This window comes from Tetrao urogallus (genome assembly GCF_951394365.1).
Source record: "Tetrao urogallus genome assembly, chromosome: 3".
In the NCBI taxonomy this organism is placed as follows: domain Eukaryota; kingdom Metazoa; phylum Chordata; class Aves; order Galliformes; family Phasianidae; genus Tetrao; species Tetrao urogallus.
In genome coordinates this window covers 31,905,369-31,928,456 of record NC_136815.1, presented here as the reverse complement: position 1 = coordinate 31,928,456, position 23,088 = coordinate 31,905,369, and the positions used below count along the sequence as shown (strand labels likewise).

Sequence of the window (23,088 nt, the reverse complement as noted above, 5' to 3'; positions counted from 1 at the left end):
TTGGATTGACCCAAAACTCATCACTACTGATGATTTCAGAACAGTTTTCCCTGTAAGCCTGAAAGATCACATAGGTGAGTAAGTTACTACATGCCTAATTGCAAGCAATCCCTGATCCTACAAAAAGCAAAGCTGGAAATGCAGCACCAAAGAACAACACAGATGTGACGGTGCTCAGATCACACATTCTGCTTTTGGTTACGATGGGACTGAAGAAGGCTCCCTGCTCCTCAAGCAACAAACTCCTAAGAATTTGGCAAATCTAGCAGTGCTCAACAGTTAAAAAATATATATTTTGTAACAGGTCAAATTATTTGAAGTATTTTCATATACAACTTAAAAAAAAATGAAAGCACGTTATTTCTTTGGGGAAAAAAAATAGTTTGAAATTCATTTTACACTGATGTTCTGTGAGCATATAAAAAGCCACTCACTACTCCCAAGCACCTGTTTTCTGCATGAAAATAAGGCAGAAAATCCCTAGTAGAATTAGGTGCAAACACAAGACTGAGCTAGAAGGGGGAAAATAGGTTTTTAATTTACTTTGTAAACAGGATGCTTCTTTTTTAAAACTGCTGTTACACACCAAGATACTCTCATTGATAATCATACTTTTACTACACTTCCAACAGCTTTGAAAGCAGATTTAAAGTCAAAGATATGAAAATGATTGCAAAGTCCCCTGTGTTAAGTAATACCTAGAAATAGAGTGAATAATACTTGTATTTATAGGACAAAAAGGAAAACAATTTCAGTCAATATATTATTGTATATTATATTGTGCATGTATAGATATATAATCTGTCTATCTATATATATATGTAGCAGGCTGGATGGGACTTAGAGCCCAATCACACTGGTTCTGAACACTTATAAGCCAAAGCAAAGGCTTAACTCTGAGAAGCTGAAAGGAGCCAGGAGAGACCATGCTTCAGAAAGAATATATTGAAGATTTCAGAGGCATGGAGATTTTTTTCCTGGCAGGTATTGCTGCTGTTAGTACTCCAGTACTCGCATTCCATTTCAACAAATTGTATTGCAAAGGTCTGTAGTGGCTTTAATGTAAACATTAATAACTACTTCAACATTTCTAAGAACTAAATTCCATAGACTCATAGAATGGCTAAGGTTGTAAGGGACCTTAAAGAGCTCCAACCCTATGCCGTGGGCAGGGTTGCCACCCACTAGATCAGGCCATTCAGGGCCCCATCCAAATTGGCCTTAAAAGCTTCCTAGTCAAATTATGTTATATATTAAAAAAAAAAAAAAAAAAAAAAAAAAGAGAATCAGAATGGCTACATTTAATTAAGAATATTATCTGAACTCCATTTTATAAAAAAAGTCCTCCAGTATACATTTAAGGAGGTGAACAGATGCTGCCATCCTAGACAATGGGAAAAAAAACAATGGGAAACAGTGACTCTGTATAATATCTCCTTCAACATTCATAGCTGATAAAACTGCTGCCTTACTTGCTTTCTTTCCACTATTTTATGGTGGCATACCAACATTTCAATTGTGATTAATCGATAAAGTTAAGGAAAACAGTCAGCTGGAAATGACTCAACTAGGAGCCACAATTTCATATCAAATTTAGGTATTTCTTCTTAATCATACATCTTTCTATTAATTCTGTGGAAAAGCATTCTGTCATGCTTCAAAAAGCCTCACTTGTCCTGTTTATGGAAAGAACTATTGAGAAAGAGCAACCGACATCAGCACAAAACACACACACTCTTGATGCCAAGAGCCCTGCAGCAGCAGCATCACCCATAACTGTAGCACTTTCCAACAGAAATGTTTATTTTGAGAGCACACCTTAAATCTCCTTTAGAAAGGATCTAAGTGCACTGTGCGATTGAGATGCAATCTCCGACTGCGTTTCAGAGCGAGATGACCGCAGATGGCGCTACGCCACTGCACAACAACGGGGAAGACTGAGTTGCTGCCTCGTTCCTCCCCTGCCGCAGGCCCACAGGCACGGCAGCCCCACTTTGGGCTCCACACGCTTCCCCTGCCCATGCGCAAGCTGGACTCACTGCTCTGTGAAATCCTCATTGCTGGTTTCTGGGTGGCCACAGCCGTGCCTGGGCTGCTGTCACTGGTGAGCTGCATGAGGTCATTGATGATGGCTTGCTTGTCGACCGAGCCTGCCGGCGCGCCTGGGCGGCTCTCTGGGAAAAGCTGCGGTAGCTGGCTGTTCTGTAGGTCATCCAGGATCTCCTCCAAGTTATCCAACTCGCTGCCTGGCTGCAAACAGAGAAAACACAACACACGTTGCTGCTCGCCTGCTCCCGATGCCCTGCTCGTGCTACAGGGCAGGGCCTTCATATGTTTCCTCCAAGCAGCCCAAAGGAAGCTCACCAACTTGTCAAAAAGGGTCTGTGAAGGCTGCCTGGGACTCACCCGTCTTGCTTTGGGGAGCGTGGCACTGCAGGCAGCGTGGGCACTCCCTTCAGGACCCTGGCACTGGGATGCACGCAGCCACACAACACATACCTCGTGCCAGGGGGAACCAGGAGGCTTCTTGCCATGATCTGTGCAGGCAGCATGTGTAATTTGGCAGGGAAAGAGATCCCACAGTGATGAAGATGGGGATTTATGTAGGTATAACAAATACTGCTTTCAGCACAGTTGTATTTCCAGTCTCTTTATGACTTGATTAAAAGCATATGATGGAAAAGTTGCTTCATGGCTAAAACAATTCCCCATGCGTATTTTCTTTCTTACATTAAAAATTGTAACAGTGAATATCTGTATAGAACTTAGCTGGCAAGAAGTAGACGTTTCAGTGAAGCTCTATAAATTAACAACTGTCAACTAGTTACTAGATTAGAAATTCATTTTGCTCACAGCTTTCCAGATCTGTGAAAATAACTTCTCTACAGCAAGAAAGAAATCTAATTACATTCAATTCAATAGAAATCTAACATGAAATGAAGATGGCAAAAAACATAAAGTTCATCCTACACTAACATAAATGCTGACCTGCGTGTATTTCTTAAAAATGTTACTTTTCACCAGGATTGCTTTTGTTGACCTCTCTGTCTACGAGCACTCAGAATTAAAAACGGCTCACTGAAAGTTGGATTACAATTATTATTTTTCTAATCCTACTTTAAACTGGAAAGACTTTTAAAACTCTGTTGGGTAATAGCTACAAATAAGCAGTACAATCTCAGTTACCTCTAAGTACAGGAAACATTTTATGATAGTATTTATAATAAAAATCACCCCTAAATCAGCATCTTCCTTAGGAGTCTACAAACACAGAAGAGGAGCGCAGCTTGAGCAGACTGGATGGAAAGGGAACAGAGCCACAGCACCACAAACACACACAAACCAGGATACCGTTCTTGTTCTTTTTTGTTCACCCACCACCTCAGGAGCTTGTTTGCTTATTCACAGAGAGCTTGTGCTGCAGAGGTCAGCAAGTAGAGAAGAAATACCTGAGCTGAAATACCTTCAACTATCTACCGAGCTGCTTGGTCTAGCTAAGAAGTGGTGTGCTAATGCTGTATTCAACCCTGCTGCCACAGCTAACCTGCTCCTGGACAGCTGAGCTCTTTTACTCAAAGGTAGCTAGGGTGTCTCTAAGTTACATCTCTCCATATCTTTTTTGGATCATTTACTGCAGAAAAACATGATAACGCATAAAATGTTAAAACACATAAAATGATAAAACATGATTCCACATAACCTTGTAGTCCTATAGATCAGACTATATAGCGCAGACAGGGCAGGGTTTACTCAGTTAAAAAGCAGCATGTGGGTGATCTGGAGGCTGGTATTAGTGGCAAAGTGGTAAAAAATCACAGAATCTGGAACTGGAGCTGGAAGAAGTTTAAAGCCTCGAGGCAGACAATCAGTATATGCCATAACCTATAGAAGTTGATATAACCTCTTGTTAGAGAAAGGCAGTGACAAAATCCACAGCTTCCCCAGGGAATTTCTTTCAGCACTCTACCATCCCTAACGTTCAAGTTTTTTTTCTCCCCTCAGTGTCAACACTACACTTCCCCCACTGGAATTTAGGCCCTTCCATCCAGATGCATTTTGAATTTGGAGAACAAATTGTGTTCTTCTGCCTTCTAATTTTTTCAGCATTTGAAAGCTGCTTCATGCCTTGTAGGGTTTGAGGCTAAAGTCAAGGAATCCCAAATCTTCAAATTTTCTGCAACCTATAACCTATTTTCGAGACCTCTTATCACTCTTGATGATCCCGTGATCTGCCTTCAGCTCACCTGTTGCAGTGTCCAGACCACACTTTGGTTTCTCTTCATCTCTTTTTTTTTTCTTTGTGCCGTTATTCTTGCCTAATTGTAATAAATAGCATTTATTCATCTTCAGTATTCTCCTAAGATTTTGCCAACATTATATCCTACTTGCAAATGAAATCGAATTTTGTCCTCTGAAGTATTTCCAGACATTCAAGTATCACACACAGTCTTACTAAATGTCCTCCATCCTAGCACCAGGTCGTTTATGTTAACTGAAATATGGAATAGCTGCTGCTCAAATTCCAGCAGTACTTCCACTTTGACAGTGAATCCTTAAATAATTACATTGTGTGTAAGGATTTCTAAGCAGCTTCCTATCCACTCACAGTAGTTTCATCTTGACCATGCATCTCTGATCTGCTTACGAGAATGCCTCGTGTAACACTGCCAAAAAGCCTTACTAAAATCAAGATGCACAGCATACACTGCTTCATTTCAGCCAAAAAGCCTGTTACCCTGTTGCAGAAGGAAAATAGATGGGTCTGACATTGCCTGCTCTTGACAAATCCCCATGCTGCCTCGCTACCTCCCAGGCTCGTACAGGCAGTTTGGTTGACACAGCATAGCAACAGAAAAGGTCGAGCCAAGAGGAATTGAATGTCATTAGAAGAAACCTAAATCATTACGAGGACAGGTGATAAGCAGATTCAAAAAGGCACTCCAAGCAAGAGACACTCAAGAAATGTTTACAGAAGCTGCATTTTGAGCACTGGGAGAGCTGATGGAAGAAGGCTGCAAGAGCTGGTAGAGGAGGCTGATGTAGAGTATCATGAATTATAAAAGGATGATTCAATACTCTTTGGGGGAATTAAGACATATGGCCTTCATTAAGCATATTTTAGACAACAGAGAGGGAAATTTTTACGTGTTGCAGAGTTTTTTCCTTTGAATTTGTGGAGTTTTGTTTTTTTTTTTAAACATTCTGGCTACTGCAATTTGTTTTAACATCAAACATTAAAAAATATCACAAAATAACAAACTAAAAAACAAAGAAAACATACGATACAAACGTGTCAGAAAACTGCGCTCCTCGCAATGCCTTTAATTCCTCCCAGGAAGGCCAAATACAACATAAATACATAACCTTTCTTTTTTATTCCTTCTTCTTCTTTTTTTTTTTTTTTTTTGGCTTTAGCATGATCAATATCAATAAATATTTTATCTTTAATTTTTGATGAGATGGGGGTTCTCAACTGTTGCAAAAACACCAAGATAATGTTAGCCTGGGTTTTACCAGACCCACCCTCAAATGGCACCATATGTGTAGAAAGTAGTGTTAAAATATTTACTTGGTAAGTTTCATGGGATCTTTCTTTTATTTATACTCTATATTTATTTTGTTAATGGTCTAGATTGAACTTTATGTAAATAGAAGGCACACCCTAAACTCCCTGCAAAGCAATTATTTGTCATGAATTAAAAACAGGAAAAAAAAATTCCTGATAAAGTGCAAAGCATCACAAGAAAGTTCTTGTGCATATATTTTTATTACCTCTAAACAACACAATTCCATCCATTTCCTTGGAACTGAGACACTAGGTCCTAGAATACATTAGTTCGTGCTTAGAAATTCTTTTTCCATTTGAAAAAGCACCTGTTTTCTAAGTACTTACCACCATCACATAAAGCAAGTCCATGTATCAACAGAATTCTTTCAGCACAACTAAAACAGCAACACCTAAACATGCAGTTTGGTTTGGAAATGCTGCCACGTCAAAGCCCAGCTTCCCCTGAGGGAATCTTTCTATAGATTAAGACTGGATAATGCCCTGAACTCTGCACTCTCTGGAGAGCTCTTTTTCACCATGGGCAATGCCCACAGCTTGCATGCGTTGACACTGCATTCCAAACTCCCTTACAACCATGTATGATGAAGCCACCTTGGACGTTTTGCTTACCACAGGATGGCTTTAGGTGTGGACACAACCTGAGGATTATAGAAGGAAGGTATAGTTACAGTTTAGCTCACTAGCTGCCTCCTCGGCACAGGCAAACATTTGACCATGAAAAGTAAACAAGAAATCTCTGCTTAAATCTAGCCACAAATAAGAGAATTAAAAAGAGGAAAATGTAAGTCAGAATTGGAATCAATATTGTGTCTTCCTCTCTGCTAACTGCAATAAAAAAAAGGTACCCTGTTTTATTATAAGGTTCATCTACTACTAACTTCTGGAAATAGACTTCCAGAACTATAACTAAAAGCTATTCAGAAAATGGAATTCCCAATCTAAGGTTCTGATGGAATTTTGAGAAGAAACCAGCATCTATAATACATCTAATAGACTCTGACTCTAAGAAACAGGCTTTTTGGAAGATCAGGGATGTGTATAGAGGAGACAATTTAGTGTCAGGCCATTACTAGTTTCCATGTAAAGCAAGGGGATAGCAATGTTCACAAGATGTATGAGGGACACCAGAGCGCTATGTGAATTTTGGGAGAAAAAGGTACATGCTTACGAAGATTTCTGGAACAGCACTGGTGGGGAGAGTAGCATTACAAAGTTCCTGTCAGACAAACAGACTGTCTATACTGTCTCCTGGCTAAACAAGAGGCTAATACTTCTAGAGATGAGAATTTCACTCCATACTATGCCAAGTGTTTTCTCGGAGGATAAGCCATGTCACGTTTCTACATCTTGGCTTCTTTATCTGTAATATGAACATCTTAATCCACACCCAGTTTTACGAGAGTTTTGCAGTGCAAAATAGCAAAACAGAATGTTTCTTTTGTGTTGCAATAGATAACATTTTTCAGTGCATGATGTTTCTGTGGTGCTTCCCTACATTCTCATTTGCCTCCAAGCTGTCTCTGTCAGAGCTGATGAAGAACATTAGTGTCAGATAAGGCAAGTTTCTCAAGTGTCTCCTAAAATCAGTGATGGAGCAGATGAAAGAGATTCAGTTATTGCCTATACTAAGGGGCAAGGAGAGCCTGGGCATTACTTTGTGTTTTGTTTCACTTGGGAGGGGAGTAGCCAGAAAATGTTGATTCTTCATCATGGGCTCCTCCAGAACAGCAGCAGCGTGTGTGCTCTTTGTTTTGAGAGACAGCAGAAGCAGAGTAGCACATGGCAGGAGAATGAGGAGTGAAGTCCTGCCACAGCAGCCCCACAATAGTGCTCTGGGCTGGCTCACTGCTGAGGGACAACCTCTGGAACAAATCTGTAGCTGCAAAACTTATAATCCCACTGCTTTCCCTGTTTAGTAGCAGAGAACAGCACAAGTGCTCACGTACTTAACAGCAGCAGTCCTGCAGGTCTCTCTCTCATCCTCTTCCCCACAGTGGTCTGAACTGGAACAGCAATCAGCCTAACAAAGCACGATAACCCTCATCACACCAAGGAAGGAAAAAAGGTGCAGAGGTCCTGGAAATACACACTGCCATTTGAGAAAGGTTTCCTGTCAGTTGCTGGTCTCCACAGAAGTGTATGTTTAAACTCACTACCTAGAAGACTGCTATTTTTAGGTGACTGGTGCACTTCAAAGCATTTCCTGCTCAGAAAGTCACACCAGAAGTAAAAGGAGAAAATGTAATGGCTCTTCTGCCCCCCAGCACCCTTTGCAGAAGCCATCCCAGTGCCGCTCCATGGCAGTTTCCAAAGAAACTGCACACTCAAGTGACTAATTGCTTAAAAGTACAACATTCCTTGGGGATGAGAAGTTTTAAATAAACCTGCAAAATAGGTAACACAAGCACACAGCTAATTTTTACATAGAGGAGGAAGAAGGGGGGGGGGGGAGGGAAAAGGACGCAGGAGAATGGAAGAATTTAGCACAAGAATCTGTGTTCCAGTCTTGTACTAAATAGTTCCAGCTTTGATCTAAATTTAGGCAATGAGCACTTCCTGTGGGAGACCGTCTTCCAAAGCTGAAGAGTTTTTGATGCTAAATATTTTCAGTGATTTTATAATTGGAGTAAAGTGGTTATTTGTATAAAGGCCTGGCCTCCAGCTAGATAAATGCTTACATTATTTTATATTCCCCACCATTTCCTCTCCAATCCAGGTTGGATTTCTCTTGTTTATTCAGCTCCAAGTTGCGCTGCATTTTAAGTAGGGTTTAAAACTATTCTAAACCAGGATGAACAACAAAAGCCCCTCTGTCATGACCCAATAGCTGTACGTGGCTGCTGTGGGTTTGGCTTCTCCTTGCCTCAGCACCAAGCAAGCCCCAGCACTTCAGCCCTAACATCACAGCTCCTGCAGGCCCGGCTCCTGGCCCTTCCTGCACCTCCAGCTCCTTCTCTCCTGGGGGAGAACCTCTGCCTTCAAACTTTAAACAGGGCAATACATCTACAGTCTGTACTCCAGCCCCAACAAACCCATCCCTGACCTCAGAAATATAAAGCCTAAAAATAAAAAATGAAGAGACTATTCATTTTATTGAGTTCATAATGTTGGGAGCCCAGTTTTCAAATGCTTGAGATGGTCAATACTTGAAGAAACTGAAATCTCTTTCTTTCAGGTTAGTCTTACAGTTACATGTTTGCATTTAGGGTGAGACTCAACCTGCCTATCTTTACTCACGAAGACAAGGCAGCTCAATTTAAAGTAGCTGTCCAGGCTACCATTAGTCAGCAGAGACATTGCTAGACAGCAGCTCACCTTCACTACTTTAAACACACATTAGGAAAATTCCATACTGTCCTCCCCACTGCTCTCTCCTAAGTATTTTTCTATTTTTTTTCCCCATCAACCCTAACAGAAGCCTATAGGACTAGCTTAAACTGGATTGCTATCTTCCCTTTAGACAGCTACCTGCCCTTTGAGAATAGGTTCACAGCTAAGCTCTCTCCTGTTTTCTTCACAGAGATCATGAATGAGAAAATTTTAATTCTTCAAAACTTTTTCTTTTTGGAGAGCAAACCATCTGAAGGTCATGATTTTTATCTACTCAGCTACTTACATACACAGACGTAATTTTTCTGGTGACTATTAAATCCTAAATTCCTCTACAGTATCAAACACTGAGGATTGAAGGATCTATGCTTTCAATCCAGTATTATCTGAGATAATACCATTGACTTCAATGCGTAGGATCTGAACTAAGAAATAAAATTATTTAGATATCTTTACAATAGCTTACTCTAGCCAGTTTAGCTGTGAGTTTCTCAATTATCCAAGTTTTTCTAGCTTAGCAAAGTATAAATTTTCAAAGAGAATTTGAGCCCTCCATCTGCAGCCAGTAACAAAATATTAGCTGTATTCAGAATGACTGATATCCAGGCCTGAGGATTAATCCCCATAGAAATTAGTGTAATTTGACTCAGTTTCCCTCTAAAGCACATGGTGGATATAAAAACCACAACTGACTTAATGGCACATACCTGTCAAATTCTACTGAAACAGAAGAGTTAAAGCAGTGTTAGGAAATGCGTGTATTTTAGAGGAGAATTTCTGCACAAAGGCTACAAATTGAGATTTTTTTTTTAGCATAGGCCCTAACAAGAGCGGCACAGCAACAGAAAATCTTGCACAGAACCCTGAAAAACGTAGGATGCAAAATAACGTACTGTGAGAAATGAAATGCACTGAACAGCTAACCATCTACAGGGCTTGGGGTTGAATATAAAACTTCAAGTAAAAAAGTCAACACCAAAAAATAACTGGCATTAAACCAAAGGAAGCCAATTTGCCTTGATTTTAATTTGCAGATCAAGCAAGCACAGCACAAGCACACGTGATACCAAGGTGATACCACTCTTTTTAAACAGCTCCTGTCCTTGCACATAAACCTGCCTTAAGCAGGAGAAGTGCAGCTTGTTACGCTAGGCTAGGTCACAAGCCCATCTAGCCACGCAACAACAGCCTGTGGGAAAAGCTGTCACTTAGTTAGCATCACCCAACAATTGTCAGTATCTTCTCTTAGGTCTGACTACCAGCTGGGAAAAGTTCCCCAGCCTTCAGTTCCTCTTTCCAGGCTGAGCCTGTCAATCACACAACCACTCTGCTCTTTTAGACACAATGATGACCACAGTCTAATAACATAAACTGGAAAACTGAGAGAAGATTGGATTTCAAAACACTGGATTTCAAAAGACAGATAACAGTTTACTTATAAACAGCTTCAGGTGTCGAAAAATTACCAGTAGAGGAAGTTTGGAAAAAAATTTAAAAGGAGGGAACAGAGATTTGGAACATGTGACTTACACATAATACAAAGATTTGCTTACCTGTTCATTAGGCTCAAAGCTTATCTCTTCTTTTTCTGTCCTCATAGGTATTAACTTTGTGCTACCGGAAGGGTCTGTCTTACTGTCCAACCGCTCCAGTTTTGGGGGTATGTCTGGTAAACCAATATCTTTAGTATCATCTTTATCTAGCAAGTAGCGAAGTAGTGCATTATTATTCTTCTTAGGACTCACTGGCTCCTGTTTAACAGTCACCTCTGAACCAGGAGCTGTGCTACTGGACTCCTGGTTCAGCTCTTTTCCTGTGGCCTCTGCTGTGAGCTTGGCCAAATCTACAGGAGAACTACTGTCCTGCAATAGTCTGTGCAAAATTTTATGCTTCTCCTTGAGTGAGGTTCCATGTGCCGAACCAGACCCAGGCAACCCTCCCGTGGAGTCCTTGCTGATATCTCCCATAGTACTGGACAAAGGCGAAGGCTCCATCTGATCCGATTTGGTGGTCAGCAACTGTAAGAGCTTTGTCTGGCTTTTTCCATCATGCAGCTTATTCTGTCCATCAGGTCTCTCACCACTCACTGCCGGTGGTATGCTGCTCTCACTGTTATCTTTCTGTTCTCCTGAATGGCAGCTGCTCTTTGTTTGTCCAGTTGTACCTTCTGATTGCTCCCCATAGAGTCCAAAGCAGTCTTTAGAGTCCAGGCTTCCCATCTTGCTTAACTGAGGAGGGTTCATATTCACAGGGGAATTTTGTAAATTTCCCATTTTTAGGTCAGGTGAAGCCAACGACGATCCTAGAGAAACTCCATGGCCCTCACTGAGGGCCTGAAGGGCATTCAGGGAACTGTTGGTGTAGTTATGGCTATTTCCTGTGCTGCTGCAAACTCCCACGGGTGAATGCAAGCTTCCTGCAGGGGAGAACTGACTAGGTGGGATTCGAGGACTGCCTGCCACTCCAGGGCTCACGCGATGCCTTGGGGAAAGCATAGAGTTTGGCTGCCCTGGGTTCATGCCAGGGCTGCTTTGAGAGGGGCTATTCATTTTTAGTGCATAGTTACTACCCTGAGGAGTGGATGCTTGGATGCTTGACACATGGTTCATTCCCCCTGAACCACCAAATCTGCCTGCTGGCATGCCCATTTGTTCCTTTGGGCCATTTATGGCAAAATTCATATTGCTACTGATGGTCATATCCTGACCTGGGTTCCCACTGCACATGGCCTGATGGGCAGGGCTGCTGGAGCTAATTGGGTTCAATATCTTTCCCATTCCTTGTCCAGTCAAATCCTGATTCATTCCACAGACATTCTGCTCTCTATGTGGCGAGGGGAAGGAAAAACAATCCATTAGATAAAATGACAGTGGCCAGCTTGCAATTATGTTACAGAAAAAGAAACAAACCCCAAACCTCACTTTAAAATAACATAGCAAACCTACAACTAAAAACAAATTGACATTTTGACAAGCATGACACACAGCTACCAACATGGCTGCACATTAACAGTATGGTTTTTCTGCTGCTCATTAACAAATCAGCAGAATGGAGGAAAAACAAAATTAGACCTCATTTAAATGACAGTCATTAGAAATGCAGATAGGTTATAATTTCAGACTCTCTCCCTTTAATGTATTTCTTTCCTCTACAGTTCAGCAAGAGCTAACTTCCATAACAGAGAAATCTCATCTCAAACATATGATCCAAACAAATACATATTTTGCAAGACAGCTGTAGACAGCTGTTTGATGGAGCTCTGAAAATCTATGAGCTAGCCCTAGCACAAGCCTGGAGTGGGCTATTTGCCCACCAAGTTCATAGTGAAAAAAAAGTTTAAAAAGTCACATTTCTACACTGCCAGAATATTTGGAGATTGCTCCAAAAAATCATGTGAGCCAAGACAACTACTGGACGCTACTACAGAGTGGGAACGGTCTGTTAGCCATCTTGTCCTGCAAAGACATTCAGAAAAGGAGAGGAAGGAAAAAGAGAGGATGCACAATGCTTTTTGCTTCTGTGCTAGAACTGAAACCAGAAAAATAAGACCTATTCCTAAATACTAAAAGCTATAAAAGTGCTATAGGCAAGTAGATAAAAAAAAAAAAAAAAAAAAAAAAAAAAGGATCCTGAGAAAAACTGAATCAACTCTGGACTTCCAAAAACAAATGCTAATGGGATATTCCTAGTATATATTTTTGATTACAGTAAGAACATTTCTATTTGCACAAACTAAGCAGAGATAAACCTTCCCATTTTGTTAAAGCATGAGAAATGCTAAACAGATTTCGGAGAGCATTTACTCAGGTCAGTTTCAAATCTACAACCTCCGTACAATGATTTTCAGTTTTAATCCCATTTATTTTCTTTTTCTCAAAAAAGATGTGATGCTGTGGTTACACAAAAACAGCATGGTAATTAAAATCAGCAAATAAAATTTGAAACAAATTCTGACAATTCAAAAGTGACAATTTTTTTTTAAATTTATTTCTGAGGTCCACAATATTCTATTTATTTGACTGAGAGTGGTGGCATTTCTCAGAATTGGATGGTTAAAACCCACTACTCCATGCACAAAAAAAAGGAAAGACAATAAATGAGGAGAGACAGGGAGTTAAATCATGCAGCTTGTCTAGAGCACAGTTCTAAAAATCATAATATATTCTTTAAAGAAGACCCAGACCCAATATGCAACTGATTCTGAACGACAGGAATTTAACCCTCCTAAGATTTTGAAATTTAATTACATCTGGAACGTTTATTGTGCCTATTAAGCGAAATACAGGAAATTAAAATACTGAAATTAAGAACAAGAAATTGAAGGTTTTTTTAATGTTTAATGGAAGATTTTGATCCATTGAAAATCCAGCATGTGGCTTGTAATACTGGAATAATCTTTTCCAGCTGTAATATTGAAATAGTCTTCTCCCTGTACCAACACTGCATGTGTTGATTTCAAAAACTTGTTTGTTCTCATGCTATCTGTTATAGGTCAACTGATGGTCCATCAGCCTAAAACAATCTATTTGCTCTGGCAACTTTGTACTTTCCCTCTCTTCCTGCAGAGTGTGGGTGGAACAAACAAGGATTACCTGTGAAGCATATGCAAGGAGATGACAAGCTGAGGTTCACTAGTCTGAGAACGGATGAGTTTGCTCTTTGTTTGGGCAGAAACTATAGTGCCATCCGACAAGGAAAACCGATAAACAGGACTAAATGCTAGTCCCTGCCTCAGCACTGCAAGCAAGCAAAACAACAGAAGTAATTAATGAGAAATGATGAGACAGATAGCTTAGTCACTCATGTTCTAAATCCATCAACACTCATACCACAGACATCATGTAGTTTTTCAGAAAAACAGAGGAATAATTTAGAAAATAAATACGAGTGATGTTGCATATAAAATAAAGGAGCCCACGTACTGTAGAGCGATCAAAGGAAAACTTACGAAGAGTGACAGCAATAATAGGACAGATATTATGAAATACAAATTATTTTAGGAGTGGGTCAAGAAGTCCTTGATGTCCGTATTGCTTTCCATCAAACTTGTTTCTAACTCCCTTTGTTGCTCATACATTTTTTCATCTGTATCGCCTACATCAAGATGATTAATGCAAGTGCCTTTAGTTTCCAGATCATCTTTTTCCATTAGTGTCTACCTTCTCCTCCTTATTGCCTGCTTGAATTATCTTATAGCAGTTACTCTCAATAATTTTTTAATTTAAAAACCGCATAAATCTCTGACACAGGAACAATAAGAAATAAGAGCAGCTGGAATAATAAATTACTACTTTTTAAAGAAATAATACTACAATATATAAGTGAAACAGTTACAAATACTATTACCTAAACTAAAATTGATTCTGTTATCCTCACCTACTGTTAGACTGGACTGCATTTCAGTATTCTGCAGCCTTTAAGGTTTCAGTGTAAATCTGAACTTCACCAAATTAAATTCTTTAACTCCTGTAACCCTCTGTGACATTTCTTTAATTAAAATGGGAAATCATGTTAGGAAAAAGCAAATCTTAATGGATTCTACTGTTAGCACTTTGCCATCAGTGAAACCAGCCTCATCATTTCCAAAGTTCAAAGGCTACATTACATTAGGATTGCAGGTATGGCAGGATAGAAATACTAATTCTAATTCAGAATGCTCATATAGTTGAGTAGGGAAAAAGGAGGAATAAAGCACTACAAATACCATTAATTTCCTATTTTTTTCATACAGACACATTTTCTGTCATGGCGGTTTTTTTTTTTTTTTTTTTTTTAAATTGTAATTATTATCTGATCTTCATTTCATTGCTTGTTTTTTGTTGTTGTTGTTTTTGTTGATACCTTGTTATTCTTTCTATAACAGTGAAATGACAGTTTTCCAAGCATGGCTTTATTAAATAGCCTTTGCTACAGAGCTACCAGGTTTTCAGACTTGCAGGACGTAATGTGATTGCTTTTCTTCCCTGTCCTTCCACTGTTATATATTGTTCTGCAAGGTTTCAAAGTATTATTTAGGCAGTGAGAAAACAGGAAGCACAATTTAAACAACCAGAGGGGGTTTTCAGAGTAAAAATGTAGAGGAAAACAAAAACCTACAACTGCGAAACAATACAGAGCAAAATTTCACTGTTAGGTATGTCATTGTTTCAGTTTAACCTTTGGGCACCAGAAGGTCCAAAGCTCTTAACTTTAGCATATACCACATCAGGAAATTCCAATACTCAATGCCAACAGGATACAAGTGAAATCTCTACTTAAATCATTTTCCAAACTAATTCTTTAAGCAAACAAGAATGTTTCCGTATTCCTCTTGAGGAAATGCTATTTTTCTGACTGTGGCCAATAAAAACTTGCCATACATTTTGCCCTTTTTACTGAGAGTTAATTCAGAAGGTTTGTGTTTTCTTCTTGTTTATCAAGCTAATGTTGATTTTTTTTTCCCCACTGTAACACTGAATTACATGTAGGAGACTGCTACTATATTTGCTTGTATTCCCAAACCACAATAAAAACCTAAGAGTCAAAAAAAAATGCAAGGGGTTCCTCTGTCAAATGGAAAGATGCTCTGGCCCAAAATATGCCTTTTCTTTTCTATGCTACCGGGCAGGGGAAGTAAACATTTTAGCCATTATTCATCTCCACTGCTGGATCCTTTGCAGCAAAACAATTTCAGAGTTTTTTTCTCCTTCTCTTATCACTTACTCTCTTCAATGCCACAAGAAGAGTCCCCTCATTTCAACAAACTTTACAGTTCATATGACTGTCCTAAGCCTTTCCTGCACAACGATGCAGTTAATGCTCCCAGATGTATATTTTTTATCAGTTTGCACATAACTGAGAGAGAAGGCACTCAAACCTCAACACTGTGTTTAAGAGGTGCTAATCTGGTCTGGAATCCTTTGAAGAGGACTGCAGTAAGACATGGCTGGATGCCATAACAGAAACACCTAAATCACATCTTTGCAGATGGATCCATACCTGAAACTACTCTCTAAATCCTTACTTACTACAACTTTAATTGCACTCACTCATTCAACTCTGCCTGAAATAGCAGCATAAGTCTGTGAGCTTGTAGCATTCCTACTTTATACACTCCAAAAACTGTAATAAAAAACACTACCATATTTTTGAGCTGACAAGTTCTGAACATGAAGATTTCATGAAAGCACAACTTATTAAAGAATACTTAACTGAAACTGCATGATTAAAGGAATATATGTGCTTGTGTACATGTTCAGTGGAATAATTTGAGACTCCAATTACATTTTAGTTTCCAACACAGCATACCCATTGTTGAATGACCATGGCAATCATTTGTTACAGGCCACCTGAAAATCCTGTTCTACAAACATGAGCCAACGACTGATGCCCCTTCACTGGAAATGTTCCAGTTATTTTCCACTGGTTTTGAGAGTAGTGGTTTCTAAAGGGTTTTTTGTTTAGAAATGTGTTATTATTATTAGCAGTGACAGAGGTTTATGAAAAAAAAAAAAATAATAATTCCCACCTAGTGTCTACTGCAGAAACCTCATGGGGAACCTGTCACAATGTATTACTCTCCTACAGCTTACTTCCATAATCTTGACTGAGTAGAAGTGCTTGTGGAGAATCCTATAACACTTATCAGCTAGATACAATACAACAATGTAGGGCTCCCGACAGTACAAGTGCTGTATCTTTGATAATCCACAGTGAGCATTTCTCACAGGAAATGTGACAGTCCATTTTTTGTTGCAGTGAAATGGAATGCAGGTCAACGAACTCATCGTGTAAGCTGAGATTCTGAAGCATGCTGTATAGTGAATGGGAAGGCAACATGCAAAGTCTTGCATTTTACAATAACTGTAGTAATTTCACTGTATAAAGACCCTCCAATATGGCACAGTTTAAATAAGAAGGGTAAAACAAATGTGGTGCAAAACCTCTCTAAAGAGAGCCATCAGTGTGTTAGGGAAATCAGTTTGAAAAAGTGACTGCCAGAAACTTGGCTGTTGCATGTAGACATAACAAAGAGAACACAACTAATAGGTACAAATAGCAAACAGTTTAAACTTGGAAAGTGCTAAAAATATGAAAACTAACCTTCCTGGTGATGCCTTTTGGCAAAAGATATTTCTCCCTCATGTTGTGAATGGAACCTCTGAATACATCTTCTCACCAAATCTTCCCAGCCAGGTTTCATAGCTGCTCGCATGCTACTAGTATCCAGTGAAGTTATTTTGCCTGAGATTAGATAAAACATTTATAACAGCAATTTCTTCTTTAAGGAAACGAACAAACAAAAGATATAAAAAAACCCTTCTCTTTCACATACCTTGTAGATCCTGGCGAGTAGTAAAGCTCTCTGATGAAGGAAGAAGTGGCCTTTCCTTCATTGGAGCTCTTCTAGCAACACAAATCAAGCAAGACTGCAAATCTTAAAGGAAAAAAAATGTTACTTTAGATATTTGTATAGAGAAGGAAAATCTTGTTTCCAAAAAGAATTCAGAAGTACTTTCAGCATGCTGTTTGATTATTTTTCAACCAAGAATAGCATTGCATACCAGGGCAAAGATACACAGAACTCAGTGGTTTTACATCTTCATTAATTCCTACAATATTAAGCATCACAGGAGAGTGTGTTTGTTTTCTTTTAAAGAAAAAAAAAATTATTCAAGGGCTCCACCATGGCCCACAGATATTGACACATGTTTATGCTACCTCTAGTAGCTCAACCACTTGGAGGATAAGCATACACAGAGAACACATTTCTTCAATACTTTTCTTTAACGTGCTCCAAATACTTGCTGTCCCTGAGGTAACAGCTTCAAAATAAATCATTTTCACTTATCTGAATGCTTAAAATACAATCTAAGGAAACGTACCTCCTGAAGTAATAAGGAAAATAAGGTAAAGGAAATGGTGAACCACACCTGACTTTGCATTCTGAGAACTCAAAAAATTGCCCATTTAAACCTTTCTTCCAGTCATTCTTGGAACTACAGAGGTATAAAACCAGGATATCTCATTCATGTAAACACAGTTACTTGCAACTTAAACTGAACAAATTGGGTACATGTTAGAGTATACACTCATAATCCAAGACAAAAGTAAACTTCCACAGTTAAATGAAAAAGGGAAAATGTAAAACTTCTCTATTTTTCAGGATTCAGAGGTTGCTTTATTGACTGCACCAAAACTGCTGTCCCGTAACTATCTGGGATAGCATGGAAAGAGAAAGTACTAAGACAAATGGAAAGTGGAAAGTACCTTCACCGTCCTCCTTGAAGGAATTTGGTTGAGAAACAGCAAAGCACTGCATAGTTTCATATTTCTGATGTGCTTCCTGATTATCATGGCCTTCTTCAGAATCAGCAAGTGGTTTTACAAGCATCCGACAGTTGAAGGTATGGCTATTACGCCTAGGAGTGTCACCAGACCAAGATCCCCCATTCACTGAGCAAAGCAAAGATCATATAGTGAGATAAACTTGGCAGCAGTCCTTTCTGCAGCTTATCCACAGGAAATTAATCAAGGTGCTTTGTAAACTGATCAGGAAACAAGCTGATTTAACTAACAACAATCTACTTTTAATATTAGGGCCCAAACCAGCACGTAACAAGGTAATTATAAAATTCTCGTATTTTGAAAACATTGCTGTTTAAGTTGTACAGCCATTGCATCCATTCCAAACAACTGATAATGGCAGCAGTAGAAAAGCAGAGTAAAATTCTCACCATTCATGCATGTAAAAGTGATAGACTAGAGTGAAAGCTATACTGGGAAGAAATGCTAGCTTATATGCCTGGAAGAAAAAAGGCAGGTGTAGGAGTTCAAAACTGATTAACACAAAAGAAACAGCAATAGCATATAAGAATCAGTGTCCAGATTAGAAATAGGAAGAAAATAAACTCATATGCATTCTATAAAAACAAGATGCAATGAAATCAGGAATGTATTGAAACACATAGCCTCAGCTGCAATGGGAAAGACTGAAGGGATGAGAATTACCTGCGTGCAGTGGTGGATAAAACTAAACCTCAACACAGAGCTTAACGTAAGTAAAAAAAGAAACAAAATCCTGCCATGCACCAATATAGGCACTGGACATCAGTCAAAACAAATTAATGTAATACCGCATGAAGAAATAGCAGGGTCATATTTAAAATACTCTTCAATTGCCCTCTGTAGTCATAAAATGCAATAAAGGCCATAATTTATGGGGCTTAGCCATTAAAAGTGTTACATTTTCAATTCTTCAGAGGTTTATAAGCAAAGTCATAACATGCTGAAGTGAATTACATAATAGTTTTTAAGCTTCTGTGAGTAAATGAGGAGTGCTGTATTGACTTTCTATTTCTGTGCACCTCCTCCAAAAAATAATGATGTTAAAACCAATATTGATCTGTATGCAAAAATGGCTGCAATTAACAAAAAACTGGTTTTGAAAGAAAGATAAGCTGAAATATCAGTGAGACTGAAACCATTGAAATAAAAGATCTAACATAAAGAATGTTTTGATTTTGCAGAAGATATCATTCTTTTATTTAGACAGTCTTAAGGTAAACAGCCTAGATAGAGAGCTACCAGGGCTAAATGCTGACTTTTAGTGATTCACTCTAAAGATCCATTTAAAAATTTCAGTTAACAAAGAAGCCAACTTTGTAAAGAAGAAGGTACCTTTGAGAAAAATATAGATCACTGGTACAGTTGATATAATATTTTAAAAAGAAATAGTGTATATGACAAAGCCATAAGTAGTGGAAGTACATTAACTAAAGTAACGGAAATGCTGATCTATGAAACCAAAGTTAAATAAGTAAAGGTATGATAAGAGGAAAACATATATACCTAAAGATTTGGGCAGCAGGATTTTAACAAATTCATCGTGGTCCCCTACATGCAGGATGCTATATATGCTTGTGTTCATCAGCTCTTCTTGGTTGTACCTTAAGTACTGTGTCACATTCTCCGAAACAAACACAACATTACCTTCGGGGTTCACTACAAAGAAGAACCCATCCAGGGCCTGAGAAGAAAACAAAAAGACAGAGAGAGAGGGAGGGTTTGGGTGGAGAGAGAAACACAACATCAAACAATCAGAATGACGAAAAGGTATTAAAAAAAACAAACAAACAAAAACCTTTCTTCAGAAGACATCTTGAATCCATCCCAGTTCTTATATTCTTGTCATAGCAAAGTACACGTTTCATACTGAACACCTCATCTTACTTATATCAAACCAGTTTAAAAGCACAGAAGGAAAGATGCACACCCTGCATTATAACGAAAACCATACAAGAAAACAAACACAGAAACCCAATCAAACTAAATAAAACAAAGGAAGATGCTGCTAACTAGCAGTCTGCCTATGAAGTAGGAAACCTGTACTGAAGCCCAGAAGTCACTGCAGGACTTGCTGACACAAGGCAGTAAGTAGGGCTCCCTTGACATCCCCAGCAAGGTACCTCCAGAGCAGCAGGTCCCATGCAGCCAGGAAGGTGAGACCCGCGGGGTTAAAAAGGAAGGGAAAGGGAGTGCAGCCTGCCCTGCAGATGACAGCAGGCGGTGGGGTGCAAGGAGGATCCCACAGTTTTAGTTCCTGCTCACAGGGCTGTTTTCTTTTTCTTATTTGACACCAGTTTAATTTCATCTTTTCACTTCAGCTCCACAGTATTCTGTATCACTAACATTTTCTGAGCAGAAGCGTCTAAATAAGGCATTTCTTACATTGCACTGATGGCTTCCCTTCTTTATCTCTTTTGACAGTGACAACCTGGCTAAAGGACTCTTTCACAGATGCCTGCTGTGTGCTATCTGAAACCTAACCCAAATATTACTTCACTCCTACCTGTCAGGATAAAATAAAAATCTGAGTATCAGGAAAATCTTCTCATGCAAACTTTCTTTATCTTAAGATGCAAGCCTGACTGTGCAAGCTAGAAACATTTTAGGGTATGTCCCACTAACAGTATGTCATATGAGCAGATAAAGGGGATTTAAACTTAGAACACAGAAAGCTTTTGATCTAAGCATTCAACTACCAATTAAGCCCTGCATCTTTGCCTGATTTTTTCACTGCTCTAGAAGGTGGTGGGAAATCACCCTTCTCAATCTCAAACCCACAAACACTATATTGCGCCTTCAGTGACAGAAGCAAATCTATAAAACTGGTAAATAGTGATTTATCAGATTTTGAAGTGAGCAAATCCATATAAAACCTGAACTCAGTTCACTGCAAAACAGCCTAACAGTCTAACAAACAGGAGCAGCCACAGCAAGTGCATACAGGCATGTGGTATTTACTGATATGACCAAGCTTGCATTTGATACAACTTCCACGTTGGTGTTAACAGGCAGTTCTTATGCTCTCAGGCTACAGATACCTCTGAAAAATACTGAGGGTTAGTTAGCTGATCCAGACAGTGCAAAAGAGGAAAGATCATATTTCTGTTCCCAGCCACCCATCTGAGGGACCAAGAGAGGACAGCCAGGCTCTGTTCAGAGGTTCCCTGAACAAGATGCAACAGAAACATGCTGCAACATAGGGATCTTCACAGAGATACAAATAAAATAAATCACCATGAAAGTGCTTAGACATGGGAAGGGTCTGCTCAAAGGCTGTGAAATCTGCTTCCCCAGAGATATTGGCCCTGGGCTACCTGCTCAAACTGGACTCACTCTGCAAGGAATATATACTTTCCTTCTAAATGAAGATAATTGTCAAAAATTCAAATCTGTGACTTCACTTTTTGTTGTTGCTATTTTGCTTCTGATCATCCTTGGTTCCTCCTGCTAATTCACTTCCTGTAGTGAGCTCCCTCCTTTCCAGGGGCTTCCATAACACCCATGCCATTTTCCTGCTGACTAGTATTTGGTTTAACTACTAACAATTTACAAGATTCAATTAATGGAGGCTCTCATGTTATTTTCTATCAGAGTCTCTGCTACAGATTAGTGTCTTAAACTGCATTTCACCACTGCTTGAAGCTGAGGGAAGCACAACATCTTTGGCTTAGTTGCTTTCACACCACAACAACCCCCTCTTTCAGCAGCATTTCTGAGAATATCAAAAGCTGGACTAGGGAGCTCAGTTGGCTGAAAATTGATGTAAGAACAGAAAAATTACATGCTGGCCACATCAGTCCCCTGCACTGGCCCACCGTGAAACCACATGGCTTTTTAGAGCTGGCAGAAGGGGATGGGTTAGGCTTAACCATTCTGCTTGGCCATAGTCCATGCTTACATCAATTCAAAGGGATTGTGAAATCAAAGCAAGAGCACATGTTTATCGCAGTCCTAAGAAGACTTTCAAAAGCAGAAAGGGCAAGAAGGAGATTATTAGTTACTGGCATCCCATAATAACCCTCAGTCTTCCCTACTGTTTCTTTTTACAGCACCTTCTTTGCCAAGGAAGTGCTCTGGGCTGCTTCCGCACAGCTGCTGCTTGGGCCGATCACAAAAGTGGTCATCCAGCCCAAAGCAGCACAGGCAGGGGAATACGCCCTATGGGCCACCCTCCCATTTCGTTCTGTTCAGGGGCAAAGACACTGTAAAAGGACTTTTTTAGATAGCAGAAGGCATTTGAGCAAAGTAGTGCACCGAGCCACTTAAATATTTCTGAAGCTCCCATTTCTGCAATGATTTCTCAATTCTGTTCCAAGATGTATTCCACCACAATAACCAACAAGAGCAATATCAAAGACCACTTTTCTTTAGAGCTATCAGTATGGGGGGGAACAAATAACGGGCAACATGATGGAAGGGAAAACAAGAACAGATATTATTTGAGATGATATACTGGAACAGAGAATAAATCTGTGTTCTTTTTGAGCTCTTGCTGGCTCTCTCTTGACTATTTTTTACCCTCTTTCCATACCTACTTTTCCTCTTTAACCAAGAAATATATTAAAATATTCCTCAGAGGCAGCTGTGCGATGAATTTTACTCACTTTCTTCAGCTAGTTTGAGGATTCTTCAGTTTTATTGTTTAATAAAAACAGACAATTATGTTTCTAAACCAAATCAAGTCAGAAAGTGTTCATCGGTGCTGCCATTTTTATTACAATAAGGCAATGGAGAAAGAGTAGATTTTTCAAGAGGTTGTATAAAGGAGTTTTGTAAAGATGAAATCACTTAATTGCATTTCCTTAAAGAGATAAATACCCTCAAAACTATCTGTAGGCTTTTCACAGCAAATGCGTAACAAC

The 23,088-nt window shown here is 39.3% G+C and overlaps 1 protein-coding gene across 1 annotated transcript in view; it reads right to left on the bottom strand.

Annotated features, from left to right (window-relative positions):
* Window positions 1–23,088, bottom strand: part of NCOA2 (nuclear receptor coactivator 2) — a gene marked incomplete at both ends in the record, with an annotated part of 75,958 nt that overhangs the window by 26,980 nt on the left and 25,890 nt on the right. The window contains 7 exons of the mRNA XM_079533858.1: window positions 2,040–2,250; window positions 10,453–11,722; window positions 13,492–13,636; window positions 16,982–17,122; window positions 17,214–17,315; window positions 18,149–18,334; window positions 19,730–19,907. Of these exons, the coding sequence (XP_079389984.1) occupies window positions 2,040–2,250; window positions 10,453–11,722; window positions 13,492–13,636; window positions 16,982–17,122; window positions 17,214–17,315; window positions 18,149–18,334; window positions 19,730–19,907 (2,233 nt within the window). The remainder of the gene's footprint in view (window positions 1–2,039; window positions 2,251–10,452; window positions 11,723–13,491; window positions 13,637–16,981; window positions 17,123–17,213; window positions 17,316–18,148; window positions 18,335–19,729; window positions 19,908–23,088) is intronic.